We start from the raw sequence: 13,089 nt of genomic DNA, 5'->3' as shown, positions 1-13,089 counted from the left end.
TTTTGTAAAATATTTCTTGTAGGACAACACGTTGCTTGTTGTTTACTGTGAACACATTAATTATTCCCTGGTTTTATATTTTGATATTTTCATTGACAAGTGAGATTCTCAAATGAAAATCTATGTGAACTTGTAGAATAGCATTTGTTTCTCTGCCAGGTTTGTTTACTTAAAACTCGGTGAAATTGCTCAAAATATCAAAATACTAGTAGTGAAATTAAATGTCAGCCTTTTTGCTGGTCAACCGAATGTTGCTAAAAAAAGCTTGTTCTCGTCCCAGAGATAAAAAATGATGTCGAATCTGGTTCAATTTAGTAAATAATCTAAAAACAAAACAAAACTTTTCCCCATGTGGTGGGTGCACTTCACCAAGATTGAAAAAGAAAAAAGTTGCTCGGATTAAAACTGACGCATACACTACCATTAATTTGCATATTAATTACCCAATTTGCATGATAATTAGTTGATTTTTAGCTGGTCCATGACTGTTCCACTGATATCTAAAGAACCACTCATTGGATTTTGATGAAACTTGGCACATAGATGCTCCAAACTAATGTGCAGATTTGATTAGTTTTGGGTAAAAATCTGTGCAATATTAATTACCTAATTTGCATAATGATTAATCAATTTTTGGCTTTTCCACTGATATCTCAAGTACTAATCATCACATTTCAATAATACTTGGTACATAGATGTCATAGGACACTGCACAAACCTGATAGTTTTTAGGGTAATATCAGTCCATATTAATTACCTAATTTGCATAATTAATTAATTTTCAGCTTTTGAAATTTCAAGTAGTAATCATCACATTTCAATGACACTTAGTACATAGATGTCATAGGACACTGCACAAACCTGATAGTTTTTGGGTAAATATTTGTGCATATTAATTACCTTATTAGCATAATTAGTTAATTTTCAGCTTTTTTGCCTGATATCTCAAGTACTAATCATCATATTTCAATTAGACTTGCTACATAGATCTTCTAGGACTATGCAGAGACCTGATTAGTTTTAATTGAATATTAATTACCTAATTTGCATAATGTTCCACTGACATATAAAGAACCACAAATTGGATTTTAATGAAACTTTTAAAGAGAACTATGCAGAGACCCAATTAGTTTTTGGTAAATATTTATGCTTATTAATCACCCAATTAACTTAATTTATTAACACTGATATCTCAATTACTGATCATCACATTTGAATAAAATTTGGTACATAAATACTCTAGGACAATAGACAGGCCTGATTAATTTTGGGTTAAAATTTGTTAATAATTCATAATTTTTTTGTTCTGTTCATATTAGTTACCTGATTTACATAATTAGTTTTCAGCTTTTCCATCAATATCTCGTGTACAAGTAATTTTGAATTAATTTTTAATGTGTATTCAATACTCTCAGCACACGGGAGTTCTTTCTAAGCTTTCTTTGATTCATAATTGTATTTCTTGTGTATTGCAGGAGAGTGACTATTACACGCCCAACGGTGAATTTCGTGTGGACAGTGCTGGATCTCCAACATTATTAAATTGTTTAATGTATAAACTGTGTTACTACAGATTTGGAGAAATGCAGGTTAGTAGCTCCTATGTGCCATTGTGGTAACATTTAAGACCCTGTTGGATTAATAAGGTTAATAATAATAAACTTCACTAAAAATAAATTTGCATAACAATAGATCACTTCTTTTATTTAATTTTATGGTAATTGAATATATTGGTTTCCTAGTCTATAATGCTTGAGGAAAAACATTGCATTGACATGGTAAATCTTTGTTACATCAACCATTTCTGATTCCTGAAATGATAATGTTTGCATATTTATCGTTGGTGTGCTTCTGCATAGTGTGTGACCTGTGGTCAACAAACCGGAAAGTAGGACATATTTTTACCAATAGAGTCATGGTACACCGCTCATCTGTGTCTCCAACTCGCAGTGTAAAAACCCCCCTCTCAAATACAAGTTCTTTCAACTAACATGTTTAACTAATCACCTTCTGAAAATTTGCACACTACGAGTATTCAGCATAATATTTTGGTTGAAAAACTATGTCATGATCATATTTACTCAGCAAAACGCAAGCATACCACCTTCTTTTCAGTTCGTTTTTTATACAAAAATAATTCTTTTCCACTGGTAATTCACATTTTTTATGTTAGAAAAACTGTTTCAAATATACAGCTGTCTTCGTCTGAAGTTTTGTCTATCATTTTGATCCTTTATATTTTTATCCTACCCTCGCCCGTTGTTATTTAGGTTACGCATATAAAAATAGAATTACATCACCTCTATCGCTTATTCAGGAATTGATATGCACAATAACTGGTAACACATAGTGATGAATCGCTCACTCAGCTTATGGCGACAAGTTGAGTAAATTCAGACGTAAATTTACCGAGTTACATATTTTGTTAAATAAACACAAGTTTTGCTTCATTGCAGCTTGATTTCCGCTCTCCGCCAGGATTCGACAGAACGCGTAATGTGGAAATCGGCAACAAAGACATCGACTTCAAGCACTTGGAGGAAGCGTACACTTCTGAACACTGGCTGGTCCGCATCTATAAAGTCAAAGAATTAGACAACAGAATTCCACTCAGGAAACCAGTCAGGAATTCTAGAATCAAACCAAGAACACGATTTACATCAAAAAAGGTGAAACTTTTAATCATTTGCATATAAAAAATACTGTAAACTGCTTATTTTTTGCTGGCATATTGAATATTGAATCCATAGCGACATATGCAACATGTGTAAAATGCATTGTTCAACCTTTTTACCACCAGACTTTTCGCCCAAATTTTTCTGCACTTTTTTCTCATATTCTTCAATATTTCTAGAAATGAACCCTATTTTTTGGAGCCAACGGACACAATTTGAGTAAATATTCATTTTTTACTCAAGAAATTTGGTTATTTTCATCCCAATCTTCTGAAGGAAAGTGCAGACTATATACAGAATCATTTTTGAATTTGTGATGAAAAGAGGGAACTGGTGGTGGAAAGGATAAATGAAATTTGAATTCGGGACACAATCAATCAATTCAGGCAAACAACACACCCCTCGTAAAAGTGGTTTGACCTAACTAGTTGCAGGGTTGTTTTAAACAAAGGAACAGGGGCGCAGTGCCTGGGGAGCAGATCCTCTGGTAACCATAAAATTCTGATTGACCAGGGATCAAGTGTGGCCACAGTCTCCAACTGGGACCTGTCGGATAGTAATTTTGGCCCCAAGAAAGCCATAGAATGCTCCATTTTAATTTAGAATTATCAACAACTCCACATCCTGGTAGAGAGAACCTTTTCTCCCCCACTTGGTGGGACCGCTGAATTGCAGTGGACAATATGGAGGTGACAGAAATTTATTGCATCAGCGCCAGGTTTATTTGAGCGACTGTCTTAAGATTGTAAAATTTTGTCAGTTGGAAGAATTTACAAAATTAGTTGTCGATGGAAATCAGTAAATTAATGTAACATATTTTCAAAATTTTAATTTTTTTTTTCTTTTTCATCAAACTTTTTTCAGACAAACAAGAAGAAGCGTGGCTACGTTAAAAATAAACCTGTAATCAAGAAAGGAAAAAGGAAGCTTAAAAGTAAATCTAAGAAGTAATTGAGTGGGAAAACAGTGTGGATAAGTCGTCCTTATTCATTGTAAACCTTTGAGGACCCCCTATGTTGTTAAAAATTGTCATTTGATTGTAGATTTCCATTCTTTCGGGTAATATTGTGCAATGAGAGGAACTCATGTTTGGTATTTTCTCCGCGTGCTGCTACCATTGCTCTTCTTGGGAAAATACCCAACTAATTTGCATATATGTTAATCACCTCATTTGTATTCATAGCTATGGTATTTTGATAGAAAGATAGAAATTCCCTGCTGTATAATAATCAGGCTGATCTACCAAAATTATCATATTTTTCGAAGCTACACACAGGGTTTGGAAGTAAAATATTTTTTTAATCTTTTATGCGTTCAAACGTGTAATTCAACACATCCCTTGAGGTCAAATCGCTACAGTCATCATGCCGTGTCATATTCGATATGGGACTCATGGCAACATTTGCAATGTGCATAAAATACATTGTTTTGTTCACATGAAATTTGAATACACGCTGTGTGATGACTGTAGCATTTGAATAACGGAGACCACACAAATTGAGTTTCCTACTTTTCTGGTATCATACACCACACTGGATCTCAAGCCATTAAAATGTACTTTTTACAAAAATCATGAGGTTATTTCTCCTTTGTCGCATTAAAACTATAAAGAAAAGCTTTTTCAACAAAGTCATCAAATGTAAGGGTCAAAAACAATAATCTATATTACCGTAAAATCTGTATTACCGTAAAATCTGTATTAGAAGCCGCATCTCTAATAGAAGTCGCACCCATTATATTTGAATAATTGAGAATCGAAAATTTATCATTTCTCACAAGTGTAGATGCTCTAATAGAAGCTGCATCCCCTCTGTTGCAATATACTATTTTAATAGAAGCTGCAGCTTCTAATACAGATTTTACAGTCATGGCTTCTATTAAAATGTTACAATGCAACAGAGGGGATGTGTCTTATAATGGAGCACTTAAACATCTGAGAAATGGTAAATTGTTGGTTCTCAATTGTTCATAAAGACTGTATGTGCAGCTACTATTTGGAATGAGGATAGAAGCCTCAACCCTAATAGTAGCCACAGATACAGATTTTACGGTATTTGGTTTCCACTCTAAAAAACTAGTTGTCCCAGAGCGAAATGTGTTATCATCTTTTACAAACAAATCTGAACATTTGTTGGCACCGTATGTACATGTACAGATAAAAAAAATGTTAAAAACTTTTCAGTGAAAATATGATTTACTTGTTTGACAATTTTACACTGAACTGAGTACTATTATGTAAGATTTTTGGATTTATTTTCATGGCCCAATTGGTTGTTACATCACAAAAGTGGTTGTCCAGGGCGACCAGATTTTTTTATCCCAGCAAATTTCTGTGGTACTATGTATTCCATTTAAAATAGGTCTGTTTTGATTTCTGATTTGTTTAACGAACTGACTATATTTGCATATATTTGTGACAATGCATCATTGTACTTTCCTTGCACTGGTCATTTTTAGTTTTAGCGAAATGAAAAATGGTTGAGGAGTTTCACCAATCACTGTTTTTTGTAAAACCACAAAATCGTTGAAAATAAATCATTTTCTTAGTTTCATGCCTGACTACTAGAGGTCACACATCCGCGTTCTTCATAGGTTCAGATACACTGTCATTAGGGTTCAGTTTATCATGCTAGAAATTGAAATAAAGTATTTTAAATTTTAAACTACTCCCCTGAAAGTACCAGGATGTGTGACCTTTAGAGGTCAGGCAAAATCGGTGACAAAGTGCTTCTTTATTATGGATTACGTTTTCACAAATCTGTTTCAGTTTTTTCGCAGTTGTCTTCATTCACTTTCTGGTTCATTATTGTCACTATACACACAAAACGCCATTGATATCTCGCCTGACATGTCCTGTATTTTGTGTGTGCTAAAATTAGTTTACTCTGCGTAATGTGTGAAAGATACAGATCGGTCTGTCGCAAAAAATTAAATGATTTAACTTTTAACTTGAATTTGACTTTTTTAAATAGTTCAATGTCAAAATACTTACCATTAAAAAGCAATGTACCATTGAAATATCGTTTACTTCATCAAAATTTACCATCATCGAATGTGTATAACAGAAAAATGCCTTGGAAATATAGTTTTGTGTTCAGAAAATCCCATGTTTTGATGCCACTAGGACGCTATGACCTTTGTTTGTCCTGTTTTTTTCCTGAGTTCACACACAACGCAGAATCTTAGCGGCAGAAAATTATCTATTGTCTTTTTTTTCACCATGAATTGTTTATTCACACTTGAGTGATGAAATAGTGATGGCATAGATGGCTTTGCTTTTCTTTTCTTAAAAATTTGAAAAATGAGTATCAACTTATTCTTTGTATTTCCCTATATTTGTAAAATGTCCACATGGATTGTGTTAACACCATATTTTGCTTCCCGGACTCCAACTATTGAAGAGGGACCCAGTTTATCAGGCAAGCTGGGGTCCAATCTCTAATAAAGTTATCCAGGGTCAAATTTCAATTTCTTAAAATATTGTAAGTGGGACTCATCTTGCCGAGACACTCGCGCAAATCCTGTGTCCAGGAGAAAAATTCATATATTCTGGTATGTAAATATGATATATAAATCATTATACATAATGAAGCCTGTGAAAACATTTGATCATAAAAACATAAATCGTCAGTTTGAAACAAAATTGTTATTAATGGGACAGTGGAAATCTTGCACTACTTCCATATTACGTCTCACTACACACATTCCAACACAAAATTTCACTGACCATGAGATCTAACACTGCACATGAAATTCCTTTCAACATGAGATGTCATTCAGCGAGAGATCTCTGGAATCAGGATATTTCATTTTACAAGAAGTGAAACTGCACACAATATCTCACTCAACATAATATCTCAACCATCAAGAGGTCTTGGTCTACATGATATCTCGCTCCACAAAAGGCCTATTGTTTTTATGAAACATGAGATCCCATTTAGATACATTGTCTCACAAATATAAACAAAATTAAGTGTGTTTCTGAATATAATGGAGCAAAACGCACATCCCAATAATAATTTTAGGTGACTTTGCTTTCTTTGTTGTCTCTTTGCTTAGGTGTATGTGTTATAATTTGGGGGTAAAATTTACAGTTATGTTTTTTATAGGGAAATATTATTTCTGCTGGGAAAATGGAGAGGTTTTTGGTTAAATGAATCTGGAGGAATGTACAACTTTTGTTTCTTGTAACGAAATGTACACTAGATATATTAAAAAAAAACAAGTTTCCATAAATATGAAGTTTGTTAATTCTTTTCAAATTCTAGTTTGGTTATGTAGCAGGGTCTATATCATTGGGAAAATCCTTAGAAAGTCTATTGATTTTTTGAGGTCTTGAAAGTCTTTGATTGTCTCTAAATTACAGGAAAAATAAAAAAATCTTTCAAAAGTCTTTAAATTTCCTCATAGTTATTAATACATTTTAGAAAGACCCGTTTTCTCCAGGGAACTATTATATCCTCGGAACTTTGATGATGATGTTGGTCTGAATTTAAGGGTCAAAGTGTCTTGCAATAAAGTTTGGGAAAAGGTCTGGAAAATTCTTGGAAATCATTTGGCTCTTGGTGCTATGGACCCTGTGTAGTATTTGTATCAGTTGTGATAATGTGACTAAGATCATACAGTAGTGGGAATAACCACGGTCTATGTTGTTTTAGTCTAGATCTGTTTGAATAAACCTAAAGTTAGACGTTTAGTGAATAAGAATATTATTAATTCAAGCTACTATGTGGTCAGTATATTGGGCAATTAAACGTACATATCATTTAACACACAAACAAACGAGATTGCAATGTTACTTCTACTGTATAATGATATGGTATTAGAAAAAAACTACGAGTTATACATGGATGAACGGAACACACTTATATGTGTGTAATCACATAAAACTGCAAACTACTGTATTGTCATTATGTACAGAGTGGATCTGATTTCTTGATGTATAACTAACCATTGAAGATTTTTTTATAGATAAATAAAATAAATGAGGCCGAAAAGCATTAAAAACTTCAATAAAACCAATGCTGTAAACGAATTGTTGTTGCGTATTATTACACTCTAATAAAGTCTATGCTTGAAAAGAATGTTATTTACGAAGTTTAAAATATCCAAGTCTTCCTGGTTCGAGCCTCTTGGTTGTTATCAGTAATGTTTAATCTGTGTCTGTATCGCATTCCAGACAAAATGTCGGTAAACAAGAAATGGGCGAACTAAAATGTCTCCTGCGTTTCACGTGCGACACGAGTTAAGCGATCATGTACGTTCTATAAAGCTAACCTTGTACACATAATCTTGTACTGACGTGTTTTTTCTCCAAAAAAGACGTTCTCTTTCAGTTAACCCCCAGTTAGCTCTTCGCGTTCATGGTATTTGTGAGAATTGACAGATTTTTTGAACATATGACAAGTAACTATATTGATTTGCGTCAAGCTGGGTGGCTCGAATTTAAATATCAGTGCGTGAACTCAAACGCGTGGTTATTAGAGTTCAATCGAAATGTACGTGAATATTGCGATCGAAGTGCGCTGTCCAGAGTTTATCATATTATAGTAAAATTTAACTTGACGCATGGTATGGTTTATATTACATGTTCACTTCATTTCGAATAAAAAAATCACCATTGGAACATTGATGAATCACAAGTATTTAAAATATTTTCTCGACTTTCCGTAGATACCCGACTACTATCATTTTTAATGATTTAAATGCGCCAATGTTTATGTTTGTGTAATTATTACGAATGCAACGCATTATCAAGTCGGTAATATTGAAATATTCACAGACCCAATACCCCGGGTCAGTGCTCTGACAATAGTAAAAATTAACTTGAGTTTGCGTAATTATCATGAAAGCAATACATTTAATACAAAGTTGAAATATTCAGAGCTGGTACAATATTGTAAACAAATTTGCGTAATTAGAAAAGCAGTGCACTAAGTAAACGACGTTGATATATTCAAAGCCAGTACAGAGTTGCATACAAGTTGCGTAATTACAGTACCGTCGGATATAATAAAAAATTTACTAGATCGACGCGCGGACCGCAAAAGAAAAAAGTTGCTAAGGTAACGCGCCAGTTCAGCGCGTGACTTGGGGTCAAACTTCGGTCAACACACACTTGATGCCAGCATCACCGCGCAGCAAGTTTCGCAAAGAAGTACTTCAAGTTCAATTGCGTCCTAAAATTATGTCGCTAATCACTCGGTTGTCGCAGCGTGTGTTGTGTCATGTCCATGATGCACCCCGTTTCGACTTTGACTTGCTTTTCCTTCTTAGTGCATGTTCTTGTTCACGTAAAATGCGACCTCTCACCAATGTATTAAAACACTTTGAATTTATACTTTGCATGATTATATTTGGTCAACGCGAAACATTATTTTTTCTAAACCATTTCTATCAACGCAGGGTTATTTTTTTAGACAAGATGGGCCTCGTAATATCTGCCAAAGATCGCCCGGGCGATCTTTTGGTCCACATTTTTCTAAAAAAAAATCGAATCCTCCATAAGATCGCCCAGGGCGGGGTATCAGCCGAATCCGGTAATTTACAGATTCCGAATTTTCATTTTCAACAACGAACTGTATTGTAGTTTTATAATAGGAGGCATCCTAAATTTCAAGGTGAATGTTCCAGCGAAACACGCTATCATCTTGAAGTATTTAATTAGGACTATGTGTATGTGACAAAGCCCTCACAGTTTAGAATTAGTTTATCAACAGCCAATCATATTGCTTCTTTCTTCAACGCGCTTGGCCAAGCTATCAGAATCTTCGAGGTGGCGCTAAGTCACAAGATGTTCACGTTGCTATTAAAAACGCGTACCACTCTACCATATATTTCTATGGGCTCTGCGCGAGCTGCTGTGAAACACCTACCGAAAGCCAGTGAAAATAGATAAAATCGAGAAAAACAGCACAACTTAAATTTGAAGAAATCATAAACAACCAAATTTAATTATGATGCATTTGTGGAGGTAATCTTATTACACTGTTCAGGAACCATGATCCCGAAATACCGTTTTCTGACAATATATTTTATTTTTACTATGATGGTTGCCAGGCGGTGAAAATGCCTAACCCGAGAATAAATGTCGCTGCGCACAGTGGAAGCTGTGTTGACTTGGATCGAGCGTGGTAATAGTGTTTTCACCACTGTTGAGTATTATAGAAGAGTAGGTGTTATACCTCAAAGCTCATGATGTCACTGCAACATATATCGGCAGAAATGAAGCCGAAGATCTTAGAATTACAAAGCTCCAAGCTTTCTGGCAGTCATTGTAACAAAGCTTACTATTGGTCAGTAAACTTTCTATCGCGCAACCACGTGACATACACGGTCATGAATAGATTTACCACACGGCGTTCTAGAGGGGATGAATGTCCGAACGAAACAACACCGTGAATAGGAGGTGATATACGCCATGTTAAATTGCATTTGAAATCGAGTGCACTGTCTGATTTAAATAACAAAGACACGAGACGTACACTGAGTTCCCGTATGAAGGAAGTAAAGTCGTGAGTTGTGTTTTGTCATCTGTTCGGACGATATTGTTTCATGATGATACTCAACGTTATGTTACTCTGTATGGGGGTGAGTGTGGGATTACCCGCTTCACCAAGTTTTTCAACGCCCGCTTTTCAAGTTCAGCCTCAGAATACTTATGTTAACCTGACTGAAGGACACAGTGAGACACGACAACAATGGATGAACTGTTATATCAGTAACGTGGAGTCTGGGCAAGTAGTATCTTGGAAAAAGAACGGAATTGTCATAAGTTATGACACTGACATGAGTACCAGTGCTGACAACATTGACACATCACGATACTCGATAATACACAGAACTTCTGCAGAGTATTCATTAATAATAACAGGTATTACTGAGTCTGCGGCTGTATTCGACAGTGGACAATACCAATGTGTGGTGACTTTCAATAACAATGAGGTCATCAGCTCTGACCCGGCTCACCTCTATGTATACGTTGAACCACAAATACGCAATCCTACATGTCAAACCAGTAGAGGTGTAAGTGGTGTAGAGGTACCAGAAGGTGATACTGTGACATTCACATGTACTAGTAAATCTACAGGGTCACCACAAGTCGTAAACAAATGGCATAGAGAGGAAATAAACGACGCCACCCTAGTTTCATCTGCATCTTACACAAGTGACGCCATAGTGTCAACGACTTATTGGTGGACGGCAGTAAAAGCAGATGAGGATGTTATGTTTTATTGTAAAGCTAAGAACACTCTATGGAACACTGGTTATACATGTCATGTTGGTCCATTTGTGATTCTATCAAAACCGGATGTAGTAGTTATGCCTGCACAGTTAACAATTACTTCTCAGAATTACGCAACGTTCGCCTGCAACGCATCTGGTGAACCTGAACCTTACAATTATACATGGAAATATGATGACGTAATTGTTGAAACCGGAGAAGGTTTCTTACTTAGTCTAGATAACTCTGCATTAGTTATTAAACACATAGATATCCACGATAATGGCAACCATACAATAACATGTGATGTACAGAATTCCTATGGCCGAGGGTCTGATACTGCTAGTTTACATATATTACTCTTGACCCCCGTCACTGACACGACTCGCACAACTTCGTTCGTCTCTACGTCAACAAAAGAAATAAGCACAGTTCGATCACCAACATCTAACATGACATTAAGTGCCTCATCACAATCTGTACGCAAAACTGATATGATCATCGCTACCTCTTCTGTTGGTGGGGCTGTTGGAATCATAATACTGATACTTCTAGTAGTATTTGTCGTCGTGTGTGTAATGAAATCTCGTCATAAAAATACTTCAAGGCAAGAACTTCAACCACATTTAGAAAATGACTATGGAGAAACTGAGATGTGTGGACGTGATGAAATAGACACAGATGCAGGTCAGGTCAATGGAGGAAATAACATAGAACATGACTACGATGACGTAACAGATGAAATTAATGTAAATGTTCAGTTGGCAATCAATCTAAGACGTACTGATACAACTCCAAAATATACTTATCGTGGTTCAGGATTTGAGAGTTACAATAAAAACTATCATAATGAAGATTACACCACGTCTGGATGTAGAGATGATACATCGTATGAAGTGGTTAAGAAGCAACCTAAGATGCCAGCATCAATTGAGAATGTACGTGAGAATGAGAAATCTGTAGCCATGGATACAGAGGAGGATAACAACCAGGAAGCCGAACAAGAACATGTATATGCACAGGTAAATAAGAAAAAGAAGATCCCTCCGACTTTGCCGAGCACTGGTCGTGTTGATGGAAACAAAGTACCATATCTGGATGATATTAATCAAATCAAAGAAAATATCAAGCCAACAATTAAACCAAAACCGAGTAGACCTACAACTCGATGTGTTAACACAGATCGAAATACTGACATTGAAACAACTGAATGTGACGTCACACACTTGACTGCAGAGAAAGTTACTGATGATTCTCATGGTTATGATATTGTGAATATTCCAGTGAATGGATTGTCACGTGACCAACAACACGCGGCTAATGTAAACTCTACAGCAGACGACAGCTCGGTCTTATATGCAGATGTGAAACCGCCGCCAAGTGATTTAGACCAGACAGTAAACAACGCAGACAATGACGCTAGGCATAGCAACGTGGAAGGTCTCACCTACGCTGACATCAACTTCGATGACACAATGGAGGTGAAAAGGAAATTGAAGGGAGAGAATGAAGAAACAATGTACGCGGAAGTAAAACTGTAATAATACACGAATAACATCGTAACTAAAAATTGAAAACATTTAACAATGATTTGTCTCTGTCCCAGTGAATGCACACTCAACAACAATCAATTTACTAGTAGTTGTAGCATTGTTCACAGTCTAGACAAATGTATATTTAGCGTTAGTAATCTGAATAAAAAAGAAAGTTAACATTGTAAAAGTCTAAGGCTGCATAATATATGTTATATATTCACTCACAGTGGCAAATGATTCGGGCTATTGAAAGATAAAGAATTATTTTTCACTTGTTTGATTAAATAATTTAAACAATTTGAGAATATATTAAAATTTGTTGTCAGTTTTAGCAGGTCGTAGAATACATTTTATTTTACCTGCTTGTACCGTATTTTAATTTATATAATTTTTTTCTAATAATATAATATTTTTTTAATTAATTAATTAATTAATTAATTTTAATTAATTATACTATTATTGATTTATTACTTTTATATTTAAAACTACATTTATTAATAAGGCTATATTTGTATCATGTGCTATTTGCAACGACACATTTATTTTATTAATTTTATGAAATATATTTTTAATTTCCTCTTGAATATTCCATAAAATGACACATGAATAATAGTGATAAAATAATAGTTTTGAATTGCAAACTAATTCTTGCATA

General features: G+C 34.9%; 1 protein-coding gene across 1 annotated transcript in view; it reads left to right on the top strand.

The window, feature by feature from the left end:
• The window catches only part of LOC100376596 (dolichyl-diphosphooligosaccharide--protein glycosyltransferase subunit STT3B-like), a 46,827-nt gene extending 39,916 nt beyond the window's left edge, over positions 1 to 6,911 (top strand). The window contains exons 16-18 of the mRNA XM_085494602.1: positions 1,476 to 1,589; positions 2,457 to 2,669; positions 3,540 to 6,911. Coding sequence (XP_085350728.1) covers positions 1,476 to 1,589; positions 2,457 to 2,669; positions 3,540 to 3,626 — 414 coding nt within the window. The 3' untranslated portion in view covers positions 3,627 to 6,911. The remainder of the gene's footprint in view (positions 1 to 1,475; positions 1,590 to 2,456; positions 2,670 to 3,539) is intronic.
• The last annotated feature ends 6,178 nt before the right edge of the window (positions 6,912 to 13,089 follow it).

Source organism: Saccoglossus kowalevskii, chromosome 20 (genome assembly GCF_978046115.1).
Source record: "Saccoglossus kowalevskii chromosome 20, keSacKowa6.1, whole genome shotgun sequence".
NCBI classification, from domain to species: Eukaryota; Metazoa; Hemichordata; class Enteropneusta; family Harrimaniidae; genus Saccoglossus; species Saccoglossus kowalevskii.
Note: the sequence above shows the minus strand (reverse complement) of the source record. Positions and strands in the feature narration are given on the sequence as shown.